The following is a 19,246-nucleotide window of genomic DNA, read 5'->3' on the forward strand; positions in this document are numbered from 1 at the left end:
CTGCCTCCAAGCAGGTGAATTCACCTTCCACCCATGGTCCTTTGAAAAAAAGAAAACCTTAACCACTAAGCTCAGCAGTCTGTTTTCTCCTGGAGCTCTTTGAGCATTCTCCGTCTTCCTCAGACTGTTTTTGCCTCCCCCCACCCCCATTTCTTTTTAAATTTGTGATTTAATAGACATGCCTGTTGGGCTGTGTATTTTTAAATGTTTTATTTATTGTTTATGACTACTTCCGTCAAGTTGTAGTTGGGTATATTTTTCATGTCGTAAGCCGCGACAAATGAAATTACGTATGCACGTATCCATGTCTAGAGTCGCATAAATTTGCCGAAACCCCTACCGTAGTGTTGGGAAGCCCTGTTTCGTTTCTGAACTAACAAGCATGGAGATACACAAGTTTAGTATCACGAGACGATAACAATACAGGAAGTAGGCTCCCGGCCTTGGACAGAATGCTGGAGCCCTGATGCCTCCTTCCCAAAGTTGGGCAGGTGTTGGGAAGATGGCAGGAGGGATCTTTGACCCTCTTGGGAGCATCGCACATGCCTCCCTAAGCCAGGTAGAAGCTTCCCAGGATTTGGGAAGGAGGCACAAGGCTTTAATATGTCAATACTCTAATTTACTGGGAATATTTCAGGGACTAGCCTAGTGCCCCTAGTCCACAGCAACTGGATTTCTTATGGACAGTGCCAATCCTGAATGTATTGGATTTGTGACCATTATGCTCATTTGCCTTCAGCAGCAGTAAAGCTCTGCTGGATGAAATACAGTTGCCTCTGGTCTATTTTTGGGGAATCCTGCAACATGTTTAGGTTTTTACTCTGCTAACTATACGCTGGAATCTGCTCTGGATCAATAACGACTAGAATTTCCATGCCGCTGGTGTACTTAAGGAAAGCTGTCCCAGATAACCCCAAAGGGGGCCAAAAGTTGTCTACTAACCTTTCACAAAATATTCTCGATTTGGGCCAATCAGAGCATTATACGGATATCCATAATATGCCAAGGTGTACGGATCACATGAGTAAACGTAGTTCGGCTGCTGAGTGACTTCAGGTGTTGCTCCTCCTTTCGCTGCTTTCTGGTAGCGGGTGTACTGTTCCTTGTCTACTGGCTTGGCTAAGGTAACTTCCAGGCACGACCCTTCGAGTTCAGTCCCATTGAGATTATTCATGGCATGAACAGCATCTTCCCGACTCGTGAAGTGTACAAAGGCATAATCTCGTATTTTTTTAACCCGTTCCACACATCCGGGGTTGAACTGCCCAAACACTTTCTTAATTGTATCCTCGGTGGTTTCAATCATCAAATTCCTCACGTACAGGATTTTGACCGTCTCCATGACATCTTCGTCAACATCGATTTCCGGCTCGGCCCAGTCAACTGCAATCTGGTGACCCCAAAGCTGGATTCGGCCGGGCATCAGTTTCCTCCTCGCCATGGCGGCTGCCCTGTGGCTTTCGTACTCCACGAAGGCAAACCCTCTGTTTTTCATCTTATCCGCTGCGCTGGCGTACACAATGACGTCGAGCACGCCTTCCGTCACCTTGGAGATCTCTTCTAGAATTTCTTCTCTCTTTTTCATTTTGGGGATCCCTCCGATGAACAGCCTACAGTTGTCCACGCTGCAGCACACCCCTAACAGCCTCCCTGGACGGATTTCGTAGTTGTTCAGCTCTTTGACGGCACGCTTGGCTTCGTATTTTTGGGTGTACATCACAAAGGCGTAGCCACGGTTTTTCCCGTCAAAGTCCATCATCAGGCGCATTTCGTAGATTCTCCCCGCGGTTTCGAAGACGGGCACTAACTCGTCCTCGTAGACGTCGCGAGGGATTTTGCCCACAAAGACTTCGCATCCGCGGGGAGGATGAAGCCCTTCCCAGCCCGGTGGCGGTCCGCCATACTTGCGCTGCCCGTTCTCCTGCACCATGGCGTAACCCGTACGTTCTATTAGTTGCAGAAGCGCAGCTTCGTTCGGTGCACCGGCCACACCTTCGGGGACCTTATTTGACTGCATGTTGGAAGAATCGTTATTCATCCTGGCAGCGGAGTCTTCAGCTGTCATTATGTCCTGATCATTCAAAGTACCTGAACAAAGAGGTCAGAAAGGAGGACGTTAGATGCAGTCGGCAACATGGGAACGTTTCTATCGCATGAGATCTGGGTAGTTCTTGGAAGGGAAGTGCGATTACAAAAAGGCAAACATACACCTAGCAACAAGATTTGGCTCGGTTCGTATATGGCAACGTTGACATGCAAACAAACTCTTCTCGACAAAGCACGACACGTGAAGATGGGTTCTGTAACAAGGCCTATGTGAAAGTAAAACAAAACCCTGCCAAGATCCTTCTCCCATCTACATGGGCTGGGTTTGCTCAGGTTGGTCCAGGCAGCACTGCCAAACCACGGTTCAACGTACAGCAGTACCTTGGTTCTCACATTCTGGTTCTGGGACTCTGTTTTGAGTCCTGAAACGGTTCGAAAACTGAGGCACAGCTTCCGATTAGCTGCAGGAGCTTCCTGCACTCAAGCGGAAGCCGCATCGGATGTTCAGCTTTCAAAAAACGTTCGCAAACCGGAACATTCACTTCCGGGTTTGCAGCGTTTGGGAGCCGATTTGTTAGGCAGCCAAGCTGTTCGACTATCAAGGTACCACTTGGAACAAGATGTGGGGTGAAGGTTCTTAGGAATTGTTGGGATTAATAACACAAGTTTGAAAATTGGTCTATCTATGCGATTTCTATAAAAGTTGCCATGAAGCAGTTTTCCACGTTGCTTACTGGTTTGGCTTGCAAGGTTGCAGAGTTGCTGCTTAAAAGGATACTGTTTCCTCGCATGGTAATGAAGATGCTAACATAGAACATATTCAGGAATGCTTACAACCTAGATCCTCTCTGTAGAACAACCTTTCCCAATGCGATGCAGTCTAAGTGGCCGCTGAGACCATATAATACTGGTCCTGAAAGACCTACATTGCCTCCCAGTATGTTTCCGAGCACAATTAAAAGTGTTGGTGCTGACCTTTAAAGTCCTAAACAGCCTTGGCCCAGTATACCTGAAGGAGCATCTCCACCCTCATTGTTCAGCCCAGACACTGAAGTCCAGGTCCTAGGGCCTTCTGGTGGTTTCCTCAATGCAAGAAGTGAGGTTACAGGGAACCTCCTTGGCAGTGGCGCCCGTATCCCATCAGATGTCAAGGAAATAAGCAACTATCTGACTTTTAGAAGACATCTGAAGGCAGTCCTGTTTAGGGAAGTTTTTAATGTTTGATGTTTTATTGTGTTTTTAATATTATTTTGGGAGCCACCCAGAGTGGCTGGGGAAACCCAGCCAGATGGGCGGGGTATAAATAAATATAATAATAATAATAATAATAATAATAATAATAATAATAATAATAAGTGTTTTGAACTACAAGTCCCTGCAGCCCCAGTCAGCAAAGATGTGCAGAGCTGCCCCACCCTGATTTATGAAAGCATGCCTCCTCCCGCAATGATTTAATGCAGCCAAACTCTTACTTAAAAAAGAAATATTAAAATACTATTTAACATTTGAAAACAAGATGACTAGAACAGATGATGCAAAGATGTGGAGGACGGAAAGGGATTAGTGATCTGATGCGCAGACACAAAAATGTTACAACATCCCAGGATGAATCTTATTAGACTCCAATTATTTTCCCAAGGGGCATTTTGATCAGCGTACTTTTGATATGGAAACTTGGGACGGATTTCATATAATCGCATATTGTCCTTAACAGTCATGAGAATCTTAGCCACAAGCTCAACTCACACATGCATACACACAAGTCAAAATCTTCAATCTATACCCCTGAAGATCACTGGGGCTCTTTTATTCCTCTGTTGCTGTTATGCTTTCTCCGACACACAGTGTGTCAATAAAAGGCAACTGACCCCCCAAAAAAGAAGTGATATAATGTTGACAAGGTGAAAGCATTTCTTTATTTTATTTTTTATTTTGACAAAGTAATAATCATAAATAAATAAGAATAAGAAGTGCACCCCACCACTGAGACCATTCCATTGTAACTATCCAACCTCCCAAAATTTCAACTCCTCTTGCGATGGTTTGAGCCCTTTCTGTTTTAACAGCACAAATTCTACAAACACCTTTCATGTCTCCTCACAATCATTTCTCCTACATAGTCCCTCTCTTACCTTGATGGCACTTGTTAATTTATCGTTAATAGCTATATCCCACAACTCTACCATTCTTTCATTTTATATTCTCCTTACCCCTTCCACTTCCTAGCTATAATAATTTGTGCAGCTGTCAATAAATTTGTGAGCAAGTCCTTCAGAGGCTGTGAACCCTCCACCCCATCGTAAATTGATAACAATGCTACCTCTGGACTTTCGGTCAGCTTTAACGCAGTGATTTCTGTTATCTCCTTAAACGCTGAGCATTTATTTATGGCATTCCCACTGTATTAAGTTAGCTGTAGCACTGCAGATGAGGTTGAAACAAAATGGCAGTTGAAAGGGGTAGGTAGAAATTTCCTAAAATGTTCCCCGAAGAATGCAAAAGAGTTTCATTTAAAAAACTACAGTGAGCAAAATTTACTAGGTTCATTGGATAGGAATTTGGAAAATAATAATGATGCCCATTAAGAAAACATAGCCTTTCTTGTGGAACTGTGTCAAACAGTCCCCTATTTTCCACCAGTAAATTAGGATGGAGCTGCATAAATGGCAAGCACCATTTTTGGTTATTTTGTTCTATTGCTCTAACAAAACATGCAGAGTATTCATCAATGCAAACCTGATGTTGGCATGTCGTCCATATATATATATATATATATGCAGGTTTTGGTGTCTTCGGGTGTCTTCCCGTGTAAGAGTTGGGGTGTCTAGGCGACGTTTCGACGAGGTCTCACTCGTCATCTTCAGGCTGGTGCTTTCGGCTTCTTGTTACTGGAACAGAGCAGGATCTCAGTGTTTGAGTTCCTATAAATACTGTTGAGGGGGTGTGGTGTATAGCCTCCAACGTTCTGGGCAGAGAGGAAGTTCCCAGGTTAGTGTGCCTTTTCTTCTTTTGTTCATTAATTACTTGAGGGATATCTTGAGTGATTTCTTGAGTGATATTCTGAGTACCACTTAGGAGGGTCATTAGGTGTGGATTAGTTGCTAAAGCTTTCGTGTCTTGACCTCTTGAGCTGTGAAGAGTTTTTCTGAGAAGATGGCTGTACTGCACTTAGTTGTGCTCTGGCTTGGCTTCGTGTATAGGGGCGAGCTGTGGTTTTGTGCCCTGTGCCAGCCAGATCTGTGTAGGGATTGCAGGGGGGTGCAGCATCCGGAGGTGCCACTATGGTTTGGCTACTGGATGGTGTCTGTAATTTATCTGTGGAGAGGGTCTGGGTTTGGGTCTGGTGTGGTTGATTGGAGATGGCGTTCTGTGTGCCTCTGGTTCTGGTGTCGGTTTTTGTGGGGAGGGCTAATTTCCAGATGTCTGGCAGGCGGGACGTGTCGTCACGCTTGTTCATGTTGTGAGGGTGTTTCTCTATCTCGATGGCTTCCATGATTATTCTCTTGTGGTGATGTTCCATGTTAAAGAGCAATTTGGAATCTGCAAAATTAATTTCGTGTCCTGTTTCTTTCATGTGTTGGTAAAGAGAGGAAGTTTTTTCTTCTTTTTTGACGGCATTCTTGTGTTCTGCGATACGTGCATTTATTCGTCTGTTTGTTTGTCCAATGTACGTGGCTGGGCAGACTTTGCAGGGTATTTCATAGACCCCTTGGTTTTCTAGCTGGATTTTATCTTTGGGGTTTCTGAGGATATTGGCTATTTTTTGGTTGGTGCAAAAGGCTGTTTTGATATTGTGTTTATGGAGGATTTTGCTAATTTTATCTGTAGTGCCCTTGATATAAGGAAGGAGGGCCATGCCATTGTTTTCTTCTGTGTCTTGGTTTTTGGGGGGTGTTTCTTTTTGGATTAGCTTCGTAACCCTGTTTTGCTGGTATCCGTTGGCGATTAACACATTTGAGAGATTCTGTAACTCAGTTGTCAAGTGGTCTTTGTCAGCCAGGCGTTTGGTTCTGGAGATGAGAGTCTTGGCTACGGAGTTTATTTGTGCAGGGTGGTGGTGTGATTGTGCATGTAAGTAGCGGTTGGTGTGTGTTTTTTTCCGGTAGATAGTGTGTCCTAGGGAGCCATCAGGTTTTTTGTAGATTAGGACGTCAAGGAAGGGAAGTTGGTTGTTGGCTTCTATTTCCATAGTGAATTGTATTTTGGGGTGTAGGCTGTTGAGATGTGTGAGGAAGCTATCTAGTTTTTCCTTCCCGTGTGGCCAAATTACAAAGGTGTCGTCAACATATCTGAGCCAAAGTTTGGGTTTGTGTTCTGACTTGTCTAAGGCATTGGTTTCAAAGTGTTCCATGTACAGATTTGCGATGACCGGAGAGAGGGGTGATCCCATAGGTGCTCCTTCTATCTGTTTGTATCTTTGTCCATTGTGGATGAAGTACGTGTTGGTTAGGCAGTGGTTGGTCAGGTCCAGGATGTATTCGGGGGGATTGTATTTGTTTTGAATGGCTGTCAAGGCTTCATTAATGGGCACTTGTGTGAAGAGAGATACAACATCGAAGCTCACAAGTAGGTCATCGGGATGTAGGTTTTGCTTCTTTATTGTTTCTATGAACTGGAAGGAGTTTGTAACGTGTGAAGCGATAGATTCTGCATAGGGCTGAAGTTGCTTAGCGAGAAATTTAGCGAGATTTTGTAGAGGTGAGCCTATGGAGCTGACTATTGGTCTGAGTGGTGTTCCTTCTTTGTGTATCTTGGGGAGACCGTAGAGTTTGGGGCATCTGGATGATTTTTCTCTGGGGATGATTCTTAGCTGGATTTCTTCACTGATAGGAGAGGCTTTTATTTTGGATTTGGTGGTTTTTTCCAGATAGGTGGTGGGATCTGTTTTTATAGGTTGGTAGGTAGGGTCTTGGAGTAGATTTGATAGTTTTGCTTGGTAGTCCGATGTGTTCATCACAACAGTGGCATTACCTTTGTCTGCTGGGAGAATGATTATGTTGTTGTCTTTCCTCAGGTTGGTGAGTGCTTTCCGTTCTTCTTTGTGTAAATTGCTTCTGGGTGGTTTGCTGGAGCAGAGGATGTTGGTGACTTCAAGTCTGATTTTATTGGCTTCATCTGGGTTGATTTTGGTTAGGCTAGCTTCGACTCCGCATATGATGTTTTCCGTGGGGATGCGTTTCGGGGCGACTGCAAAGTTGAAACCTTTGGAGAGTACTTTGGTTTCAGTTGAGGTGAGGATCCTGTCTGATATGTTATGTACTGTTTGTTTCATGGGTTGTTGTGGAGGGTGGCTGGGCTTCTGGCGTTTCTCTAGTAGCCAAACCATAGTGGCACCTCCGGATGCTGCACCCCCCTGCAATCCCTACACAGATCTGGCTGGCACAGGGCACAAAACCACAGCTCGCCCCTATACACGAAGCCAAGCCAGAGCACAACTATTTGCAGTACAGCCATCTTCTCAGAAAAACTCTTCACAGCTCAAGAGGTCAAGACACGAAAGCTTTAGCAACTAATCCACACCTAATGACCCTCCTAAGTGGTACTCAGAATATCACTCAAGAAATCACTCAAGATATCCCTCAAGTAATTAATGAACAAAAGAAGAAAAGGCACACTAACCTGGGAACTTCCTCTCTGCCCAGAACGTTGGAGGCTATACACCACACCCCCTCAACAGTATTTATAGGAACTCAAACACTGAGATCCTGCTCTGTTCCAGTAACAAGAAGCCGAAAGCACCAGCCTGAAGATGACGAGTGAGACCTCGTCGAAACGTCGCCTAGACACCCCAACTCTTACACGGGAAGACACCCGAAGACACCAAAACCTGCATTCCTGTACCCGTGAAAATCTACGAAAGCATATATATATATATATATATATATATATCTGCTCATCTGCGTAGCATAATTTGGGGATGGGGAGCTTCTGGTTTATGGGCCTCATCTGGTCCGCCAAGTCTCCTGATGCAGCAACTAGGACTCTCCTCAGGCCATGTCTCCTTCCCCTCCTCCTCTGTCTTGCTTGTGGCGGAAGGTCTCGCTCCTCCATCACTAACTCACTTGGTAACCTCTCCTGCGCTGCATTTTCTTATTGAGTACAGTGGTACCTCGGGTTACATACGCTTCAGGTTACAGACTCCGCTAACCCAGAAATAGTACCTCGGGTTAAGAACTTTGCTTCAGGATGAGAACAGAAATCGCGGGGGGGGGGCACGGCAGCAGCAGGAGGCCCCATTAGCTAAACTGGTGCTTCAGCTTAAGAACAGTTTTAGGTTAAGAACGGACCTCCGGAATGAATTAAGTACGTAACCAGAGGTACCACTGTATTGAGAAAGGGCAGTTCTTTCCACAGGACACTGTGAGGAACCCAAGCTGAGAAACACCGGCCCCGGATTTAGCCGAAGCTGCTAAGTGCAGCTATGAGGGAACTGCGGTTTATGCAGAGCTTACAGGTGGTTTCATGCAGTACAATAGCAACACTTCAGGTAGGGCTGTTGCCATATTTCAAATGGTGAAAAGCCAAACAGAAAAGTTGCTGAGCTTTTTTTTTAAAAAAAGTTTTGCCCGAAGTTATTGTGCTTTGGGGGGGGGGGCAAAATTGCAAGAGATTTCGCAAGTCCGCTCACGCCTCTTAGTGTAGCGACATTGCACGACGGCAGAGGCTTCACTGGGGCCCCAACGAGGGAACTGGAACAGTGGTGCCCTTCCTGATAGGCTGTGGGGGCCTACCGTATTTTTCGCTCTATAAGACGCACCAGACCACAAGACGCACCTAGTTTTTGGAGGAGGAAAACAAGAAAAAAAATATTCTGAATACCAGAAGCCAGAACAGTAAGAGGGATCGCTGTGCAGTGGAAGTAGCGATCCCTCTTGCTGTTCTGGCTTCTGGGATAAATGCGCAGCCTGCATTCGCTCCATAAGACGCACACACATTTCCCCTTACTTTTTAGGAGGGGAAAAGTGAGTCTTATAGAGCAAAAAATACGGTAAGCCCCCTCCGCCTATAAAGAACTGGATCCTATCCTGCACCCGGCTTTGGCGAATGGGGATGTAGGCTAGAGACTCGGGCTGTGCCAGAGGGCGGAGCTGACAGAGAAGGTAGGTTTTCCTCACATCCACTCCTTGCTCATTTAAGCAGCCTGCATCTGGGGTATTACCTGTTCGTTCCTTTCCCTGCCCGCCCGCCTTCGGCTTACGCTGATAGTAAACGACTTTGCTGTGGCTACGGTGGTTGCCATTTTTTAAGGGGTCGGGTTAACTGGGCTAATTAGCACCTAGCTGGTGGTTTTGCCTACCTCATAGCAATCGTCACAACCGGTTGGGCATTGCGGCAATCCTTTGCTTTGGATGGAGGGCAGGTTGTAGTCTCCGCCTGCCCCTCCAAACGCTGGAGTATCCCTTTAAAGGGATCCGGGGGGAGTGGCCATGTCTGCGTTCGTAGGCACTCCCCCAGACAGTAGTCACCCTATTTGATGTAAGTCTTAGGAACCCCCATCTGGATTGACCATTGAAGTATTCTGGCGGGCCGGAAGTACCGTATTTTTCGCTCTATAAGACGCACCAGACCACAAGACGCACCTAGTTTTTGGAGGAGGAAAACAAGAAAAAAAATATTCTGAATCTCAGAAACCAGAACAGCAAGAGGGATCGCTGTGCAGTGAAAGCAGCAATCCCTCTTGCTGTTCTGGCTTCTGGGATAGCTGCGCAGCCTGCATTCACTCCATAAGACGCACACACATTTCCCCTTACTTTTTAGGAGGAGGAAAGTGAGTCTTATAGAGCAAAAAATACGGTATTTTGATTGCCCCATGACCAAGCCAAGCCTCTTTCATCTATATTCAATAAAGATGTGGCCTGTTTTGACCCCAAAGCAGTCTCATTGGTCTCTTATTTGCATGGATTGGGGTATGGGGAGCCCGATGCTTGGTCCTGCAATAGAAAAGTAACTTGCGGGAGGAAATGGTTGTTCGAACTAACCAACAGTGTGCTAAGGCCACGATGGGATGGACCACCCTCAACACAGAAAAGTTTGTATATAGCTGTATCTGTGCTAAGTATGACACATCTGAAGATATCATGGTGAAGACCACTCAATGGTTGCTTTGAGATTATATCTGTTTATTGAACATTAATTCTTCAATTTGCAGGGAGATTAGACAACATTGGCTATTAACTCATCCTGATTTGTTTGTGAGGAGGCTAGAGGTTGTGTCAAGCAAGCATTCATCCAATACCTTCCAGGCATTTTTCCTGTTCCTGGTGTAAGATCCTCCAAAACCATCTCAGTGGTGCAACCTGAATTTTAATCCCACCTGAAAAATTAGTGACAGTCCATGAGTTTTAACATCAAACCGCTATCCTAGCACTGCTCCCCAACCCTCTGCTTTGAACTGGTGTTCAGCCTGCTTTAGAAAGTTAAATCATGTTCTAGCTCAACGGTTGTAAAAATGACATTCAGTGTCCCAAGGGCTGACAAGGTCCTGGCATGTCAAGGCGTCACAAGATGACAGCTGTTGGGACAACAGCCTGCTGGGTGTATTTAAAGAGAAGGGGGGGAGAGTGCATTAATCCAGCAGAGAGGTAGCTTGAAACTTTGAGTAAGCTAAGAGGAGCTCGGAGATGTTGTGGTCACAGATGATGTGCTTAGGATACTGATACTGAGCTCAATAGGATACTGATTCCATAACCCTCTTCTCTGGACCAGGAACCCTTTTTTCTTCAACAAAGGAAAATAGTACCGCTTCCGGAATATTCTGTCCAAAGCAGAATAAAGACCCCGCTGCAAGTGCGTGCATTTAAAGCAGTATGCGGTTCTGAGGTAGTTGTCCCCTCCTCATATCTCCACAACGAGAGCACACAAGCAAATAGGCACGGCTAGAAATCAACACTGAAATTTCACATGCATTTGGGCGGTCGGATCATAATGCGATACCCACCTACTTCGCAGCAAAGCGTAACGTGATTATGGAGCAGAAGGCATCCCCCGCCCTCACCTCTCCCGGACTGGGATGTTGGTTTATGACCAAAAAAAAAAAAAAAAGATGCATACAAATGTGGAGGCATCTTTTTTTGTATTTAAAGGGTACCGCAAGTTCAAGCCCGGGCAAAAGGAAATGCCACTGTCTGAAACCAAACAGAGCAGCTGCCAGTCAAAGTGGAACATACTCAGCTGGTCCAATGATATCACTGTGTAAGGCAGAGCATCTCTAGCTTTACTACTATGAAATGAATATTTTGTGGGACCCACAGGGTTTCTTATGTTTATAAATGTGATCCTGGGCTAAGAAGGTTGGGGTGTAGAGATTTCCCTCCTGCTGTTTTTTGAGCTGCAGTCTAAGAATTGTTTTCAATTTAAATGCAACATATACACCGCAGTCAATATGCAGCTGCCTGCTTGGTTTAAAAGCACATATTGTTTTACTGCATTATTATTATTATTATTATTATTATTATTATTATTATTATTAAATAAATAAATATTAATCATTTATACCCCGCCCATCTGGCTGGGTTTCCCCAGCTACTCTGGGCAGTTTCCAACAGAATATTCAAAACAATACAGTGTCAGACATTAAAAACTTCCCTAAACAGGGCCACCTTCAGTTGTTTTATAAAAGTAAAATAGTTGTTTATTGCCTTGACATCTGCTGGGAGGGTGTTCCACAGGGCAGGCGCCACTACTGAGAAGGCCCTCTGCCTGGTGCCCTATAACCTCACTTCTCGCAGCGAGGGAACCGCCAGAAGGCCCTCAGCGCTGGACCTCAGTGTCCGGGCTGAACGATGGGGGTGGAGATGCTCCTTCAGGTACACAGGACTGAGGCAGTTTAGAGCTTTAAAGGTCAGCACCAACACTGAATTGTGCTCGGAAACATACTGGAAGCCAATGAAGATCTTTCAGGACCGGTGTTATATGGTCTCGGTGGCCACTCCCAGTCACCAGTCTAGCTGCCGCATTCTGGATTAATTGCAGTTTCCGGGTCACCTTCAAAGGTAGCCCCACGTAGAGCGCATTGCAGTAGTCCAAGCGGGAGATAACTAGAGCATGCACCACTCTGGCAAGATAGTATTATTTGAATTTATATACCGCCCTATACCTGGAGGTACATAAAAGTTTGTGCCGTGTTTATTCCTGCATAACTTGAATAAAATATTGTGGGAGCCCAGGTAAGCCCTGCTCACATAATCAATCACATGATGCAGTGCGCATATACCATTTGAATGGCAGCGCCCATCAACTTGGGGGGGCTCTAGCCCCCTCAAATATTTTACTGGCGGAGCTGAAGCCCCCATGGTCCCTAGGAGTTGTTCTCACAGCGTTGTATTATCATGCTAGCCTTTGAAAAATTACAAAGTCGGTGGAGGAGAAAGCAAACCTGCAAATCGGACTAAAATAAGAATTATTATTAATAATAATTTTATTATTTATGCCCCAGCCATCTAGCTGGGTTTCCCCAGCCGTTCTTGTTCTGGGCAAAAGTTTAAACACCATGCAAATCTTAGGTTCACAGGACTTATAATATCCACGAAAATGTTGCACGAGTAGTTTCTGTCTGAAATTAAAAGATCTGGCAGATTTGCACGAAAACTGATTTCAGTGGGACCTCCTTCCAAGGAAATGCCATTAGGAATGGTAGTGTTTCAACTTTCCTGCTCTTGCACGCAAAGCGTCATAACACCCCCCACCCCACCCCCAATTCGCAGTTTGGACTCTTTCATAATCTCCACCTTGCGCCCATGAAAGCTTAAGGTATCATTTAGTTATTCATTAAACCCAGGTGCCAATGACCAACTTGCACATGCCTTTAACTGCATCACCTCTGTGTGGAAGGGGAGAGGGAGGGGGGACGGAGAAGCGAGAGGGAAAGCAATCATTACGGCTGCGCAAATTTATCATATCTGCGGAACTGAACTGCAAAGTGCAGCAATTTGTGCCTGATCTCTGAACTGTGAAGGCCGTGCAAAACTTTGAACCTTTTGCTGAAATGGAAAGACACAGTAACTAGTCTTGGCTGAACAAGTGCCAGATTAAGTTACCTCTGCTCAGTGTTAATGTAACATTGTTTTTGTGGGGGGTTTTGTGTGTGTTTTAAATGTTTAACTAGGACAGGGGGACTTCATAGGGTATTGTGGTATTTAAGTGAGGGGCAGGAACCGGTGCAATTTACACGCGGGTTCAAAGTTTAATTCTGGTTGAAAGTTCACCTAGAGTTTTTTTATTCCATTCTGAAAGAAGTGGAATGAGACACAAACTTTGAAATCTTCCCTTTGTTGCACCCCACCGATGTTGCTCTACCTAAGCCAAAAGGTAGGCTCTGAAAGATTCATATAGATTTACACTGGGGAAATAAGTTAGAGAGGATTTGCCCCAACTATTTAACGCACAATACACCTGTATTTCTATCAGAACAAGCACACGAAAGCTCGTTAAATTGGCTCCAAAATAGTCCTTATACCTTTTCTCCCCAGTAAAACTGGAATTCAGTTGCTTTTTCTGAAGATTTAAATGCCACCGTTATAAACGTGAAACTGTGTTAGAAAACTACACAAAACAAACCAGCCCTAGTTTGAACTGATGCCAATGTCACAAGAAGTGCATCTAAACCATCTCTCTTAAACACCTGAAACCCATTTTTTCTATTTCAGGACTGCAGTTCAGGAATACGATGCAAGCCTAGAATGCGTTTTTGGTATTTTCATATCACAAAATACATAAAGATTGAACCTGGGGGGAAATTAAACAATTTCCCCATTTATTTAATGAAACACAAGCACAATTCTCCGTTGTCAGCACGAGCTTTTCCTTGTGTGAAACTTCCATTACTCAGCCCTTTGAAAAGTGAAAATACTACACAAAATGCTGCACAAACTACACCGCTGAAACATGCATCGTATAAGCACAATATGGAAGCATTCTGCTTAAAATTATGTTTGCATAATACAGCAATGCTTCTTAGTGTAGACGAACAGTAATTAGTGCTTTTCACTGTACTAAGAAACCCCTGAAGCCAAAACTTCTTTCTTTCAGATCCCAGAGCCAAATTCATCATATCTACCTGAAGAATGACCTACTCCACAAGGTCGGCAGAACCGGATCCAAGAAAAATACAAAGATAAATTAATCTTGCTTTGCTTGGTTGATTTAAAAGAATGGCAACCCTTTTGCCTGCTCGGTTTTTAAGTCTTAAAACAATGGAACACATTTTTAATGCTGGGTTTAAATATGACGTTTGACTATGTCAACTCTTATTACATCTATGAAATCTGTACACGTCGCCTGAACGGAAAAGTCTTCGAGGCATTCCTGTGTTGTATGTTTATAATTATTTCATTTCATTTTTAAAACCCACAGTCCAGAGGAGAGCAGAGACCGGCTGCACTCTTAATCTTTAGCTATTGGACATAAAATCAAACAAAATCTCGCATAAAATCCAGTTTCCCTCTTACCTTTCTAGCCTTGCAGTCGCAACAGGTTAGTTCTGCTTCCACCTTTGATTGAATAACCTTTCCTCCGAGTCACGAGGTCTACATAACTCTCTGTTATACAGTACACATATGGTTTTATTGGTCAATGAGCTTTGGCTATTTAAATTCCATGGCAGTAATTTGCTAAAGGCACCTCGAAGCAGTCGGAATGGGTGGGACGCAGAAGGAAAGGAGATGTGGAGGCAGGGAGCTCATGCCAGCGGTTCGAAAAATTAATTGAAAACCCCCACCTGTAGCTAATGGATTTATATGAGGCTGATCTGAAGCTTAAAGAGAAAGAATAGGAGACGCACAGTTTAAATTCCTATTCCTGGAGGAAAATGTCAAACAGAAGAAAAGAAAGAAAGACTTAGCTGAGGCTCCGAAATTGGCAAAAAGGGAGTGATTCATATACAAACAACTTCTTCCCAGCACAAGGCGTTGTGCAAATAGTTTGTGTGACTCAAAACAGATAAGATAAGGAGGAAGGGCAAATTTTGCTTGACAGTAGGGCTTTTTGGGGAGGGAGAGGGGGAGTGAATTCTATCTTTATGCCAACGGATCAGAATTTAGGCTACTTGTCAGGATTCTTCAATTATGAAGAAGAAGAGAGAGCCACAATTCTTCAATGCAAGAGAGGCAGAGTAAACAAGATTTCCCCCCAAAATACAGAATTGTGCATGGGTATCTACCAGGTGTTTGCTGTTTCTGTAGCAAATAAGTAATTGACTAGATATAGATAGATAGATAGACAGATAGACAGACAGACAGACAGATACAGACCCTCCAAGTGTCCCTGTTTTCCAGGGGCATCCCTAATTTAGAGAAGCCATCCCGGTTTCTGATTTGATCCCGGAATGTCCCACTTTTCCTTAGGATGTCCCTACTGTCATTGGAGAAATGTTGGAGGGTATGGAATAGGATGTCCCTATTTCCCCTATAATACCATAGGGAGTTATTTCCTCCTCTCTCTCTAACAATTTTCAGACCCTTCAAGTGTCCCTATTTTCCAGGGACATCCCTAATTTAGAGAAACCATCCCAGTTTCTGATTTGATCCCGGAATGTCCCACTTTTCCTTAGGATGTCCCTCTTGTCATTGGATAAATTTTGGAAGGTATGGAGTTATCTGACCCCCGAGCTGCCTGAAGGCAATCCTGTACAGTATAGGGCCTTTTTATATATAAAAAAGTTTAATGTTTATTATGTTGGAAGCTGCCCAGAGTGGCTGGGGCAACCCAGTCATATGTGTGGGGTATAAATAGTAAAATTGTCCTTATGGAATGGGACGTCCCTATTTCCATTAGAGAAATGTAGGACGGTACGTTGATACCATAGTAAAAAGCAAGGGGGAGGGGTGAAACATGATTCACGGCATAAATACGGTCTGTACATAACACTCGGTCCCACAAGCACTTAGGTAAAGCAAACACCACACCTTTTTCAGTCAGTTAAACTGAAAGGCTCTTTGGGGGCTGAATTTGCCAGTTCAGCAAGCTAAAAACAGCCAGCGGGAGCGAGAAAAAGGCTTTTCTCCAGGATATAATGAATTATCAGAGATTCTGTGTCCTCCTACACAAGGTTAAAAGCGAACACAGTAGAAATTACAATCTGACCTCCCTTCTAGTACAAGGAAGTAACAATTCTTCCCAGAAAGCGATCTACCATTTTTTGGCCTCTGCTTCACAATAGCTGATTTTTCAGAAGGCTAGCTTGAAACACATTCAGGATTCTTGCTATAACCATCGGAGGAAACTGGTTTCGTAGGTCACTTCTATGGCAGCTCAGCTACTGGAAGATCTCAGCATGGTAACTATTATGCTCAAATGGGGATCTTTGCTGTGTGGTCCAAAGTTAGCTCCCTCCCCTCAAAAAACGCCCTCACCCTCATGCATTTCGTTATTGCATACGTTGACAAAAATAAGGGCTTTTTTCTTCCTTTGGGGAGACCTGCCGAGTCTTATGTGGTAACATAATACCAACCTTACTGTATGTTTGTGAAACATGGACCACTTATAAACACCGTCTCCAACTCTCGAAAGATTCCATCAACAGTGTCTCTGGAAATTTTTACACATCACTTGGGAAGACAGGCAAACTAATACCAGTATACTGGAAGAAGCAAAGATCACCAGTGTCAATTCTTCAACATCAACTTTGTTGGACTGGGTCATGTTGTTCGGAAGCCTGAATATCATCTTCCAAACCAACTGCTCTACTCTGAACTTAAAAATGGAAAGAGTAATGCTGGTGGTCAACAAAAGAGGTTTAAAGACTCTCTCAAGGCAAATCTTAGAAAATGTAGTATAAACACCGACAACTGGGAAAACACTGGCCTGCGAGCGCTCCAGTTGGAGAACAGCCTTTACGAAAGGTGTCATGGGCTCGATGCTTGAACTCAGGACAAAAGGGAGAAAGCTAGGAGGAAGGCAAGCTTGGCAAACCCTCACCGTGATCAACTCCCGCCTGGAAACCTTTGTTCCTACTGTGAAAGAATGTGTGGATCCAGAATTGGCCTCCACTGTCACTTACTGTTAAAACCATGTTCACGGAAGACAATCTTACTCAGCTCTGAGTGATCGCCAAAGAAGAAGAAGAAGAAGAAGGTAACATAATACAATGCAGTTTGCAGAACACATGATGACAGTGAGATTTTAAAGATTCTGGCAGAAGGTACCAGAAGGCACTGGAGTTGAATTCCACAAAAGTCCAAAAGCATCAAGTCTCTTTCATGTTCAGCCCCACACAATTTCTTTTTGCTCTGGTTACCATGAGAGGTCTGCCGTTGACTTCAATAGCATACCCAAGAACATTTATCAATGAAAATAGGGATGTCTTATTCTGTAATAATAATGATGATGTTGGTGATGATAATACTCTAGGCAGCCTCCAATGCATATAAAAACATAATGAAGTTATATAGCGCTGCCTTTAGATGTCTTCCAAAGGTTGTCTAGTTACTTATCTCCTTGGCTCTGGGGTTCACATAACTCCATCCCCTCCACAATTTCTCCAATGAAAATAGGGACATCCGAAAGGAAAAGTGGAACCTTCTGGGATTGAATCAAAAACTGGGATGGCTTCTGTAAATTCGGGATGTCCCTGGAAAAAGGGCACTTGGAGGGTCTGTGAAATATATTCGGAGTCGAGAGTGGATTTCATGCTCTTTATTCAGCTCATAGTGGTGAGGAGGAATGGAAGTTCCCCCAGAACGTCTGCTTTATATACATTATTTACACGATGGGCCCCACATGATCGGCTAATTCCGGGATTCTCCTGTAGGCCAATCAGGTTGCGGATTCACTTCCATCTGGAGCTGGATTGGGTGGCTCCTGTGGACCAATCAGACTGCTGCATTCTGAATCCTATTGTTTTAGGACCAATCAGACTGCTGCATTCTGAATCCTATTGTTCTAGGACCAATCAGACTGCTGCATTTTGGATCCTATTCAACTCAGTACATAACAGTCTGCAATAGTATGTAGACTGTACCCATCATGGAAAGTGCAGGCAACTTTTTATCTGTCCAGGGCTACATTCATTTCGTGGTAACTTGTCGGAGGCCATGTGGTTGTGGTGGGTTGATGAGCCAAAGGCAGCAGTGGCGAAGGGACCTTTTCCCTCTTTCTGCCCCCTCTCTCTGCTACCCACTGACTTCTCTTTTTCCTTTTTTTGCCCAGTGGGATGCAAGAAGTGGGACAGATCACCTTCGCAATAGGTCTGAACTGATAGTATACCCAGGGCAGTATTAGAAACTGTGATATGAAAACTAGGAGCTACATGGCACCTTAAACCTAAGTTATGGGTGCCGCAATGGAATATCTAGGTGCGCTTTTTTAATAACAAGAATACAAAGCTTGAATGAACTGCAGCTAAAATCATTTTTGCACATGGTCTAGTCCTTCCCCTGCCTACCCCACTGATATTCTTAAGAGGGTCTCTTCTCCAGTCTTCAGAGAGTGGCTGGAAGTGGAGAGGCAGAAAAAGGTCTTCCTTTCATTCCAGCAGTGGCAGTTAAATATTAGGCGCAGTACTGCGTCCAGAGCTCAGAAACTGCTCAAGTGGATGAAATTCCCGGTCGCAAAATCTGCCTAGAACAATGGGAAAACTGACTTGCGAAATTAGGTCAAGGATCACAGGCTGCCCACCTGTGTGGCCAAAATAATCCAAATATTATGTTAAGAAAAGCTAAATTCTGCAACCTGTATCCATTACGCAAATTAGTCAAACAACTCAATCGTGTTCAAATATGCTTTTATTGGGATACTTTGTTGTAGTTCACGGGGAGGAGACAAGGAGCTATGCAAGACGTTGAAATCCCAGCAAGCAACTCATGGCATTCCTTCTACTTTCCGAGATTTCGGCAGATTATCCATTAGAAATTGTCTTCACAGCCATAATGAGGAAAGGCTTGTTTGTTTCCAAAGGCAAGATTTTGAGTTGCGCCCTCAATGTCACATTTTGGGGATTCTATTCTTAGAATCCAAAAGAAGACTGACAATTCCTTTCGGATTCTGCAGAACAGGCTTTTACAAAAAAATACATCTCTTTACATAAAGACGTACCTCCCTTTGCAACCTTTTTAATAAATAAGAAGAAGAGTTTGGATTTGATATCCCGCCTTTCACTCCCTTTAATGAGTCTCAAAGCGGCTAACATTCTCCTTTCCCTTCCTCCCCCACAACAAACACTCTGTGAGGTGAGGCTGAGAGACTTCAGAGAAGTGTGACTGGCCCA

General features: G+C 44.2%; 1 protein-coding gene across 8 annotated transcripts in view; it reads right to left on the minus strand.

Moving 5' to 3' along the window:
* RBM47 (RNA binding motif protein 47) overlaps positions 1 to 19,246 on the minus strand; it is a 91,234-nt gene that overhangs the window by 6,917 nt on the left and 65,071 nt on the right. For 7 of the 8 annotated variants that reach the window (XM_081208908.1, XM_081208906.1, XM_081208907.1 and 4 more), the window contains one exon: positions 943 to 2,088. In XM_081208908.1, the coding sequence (XP_081065034.1) occupies positions 943 to 2,065 (1,123 nt within the window). In that variant the 5' untranslated portion in view covers positions 2,066 to 2,088. Of the gene's footprint in view, positions 1 to 942; positions 2,089 to 14,492; positions 14,583 to 19,246 lie in introns of all 8 variants that reach the window. The other variant, XM_081208903.1, reaches the window with a different exon arrangement.

The sequence above is a fragment of the Podarcis bocagei genome (genome assembly GCF_964188305.1).
Source record: "Podarcis bocagei genome assembly, chromosome: 9".
Lineage (NCBI taxonomy): Eukaryota > Metazoa > Chordata > Lepidosauria > Squamata > Lacertidae > Podarcis > Podarcis bocagei.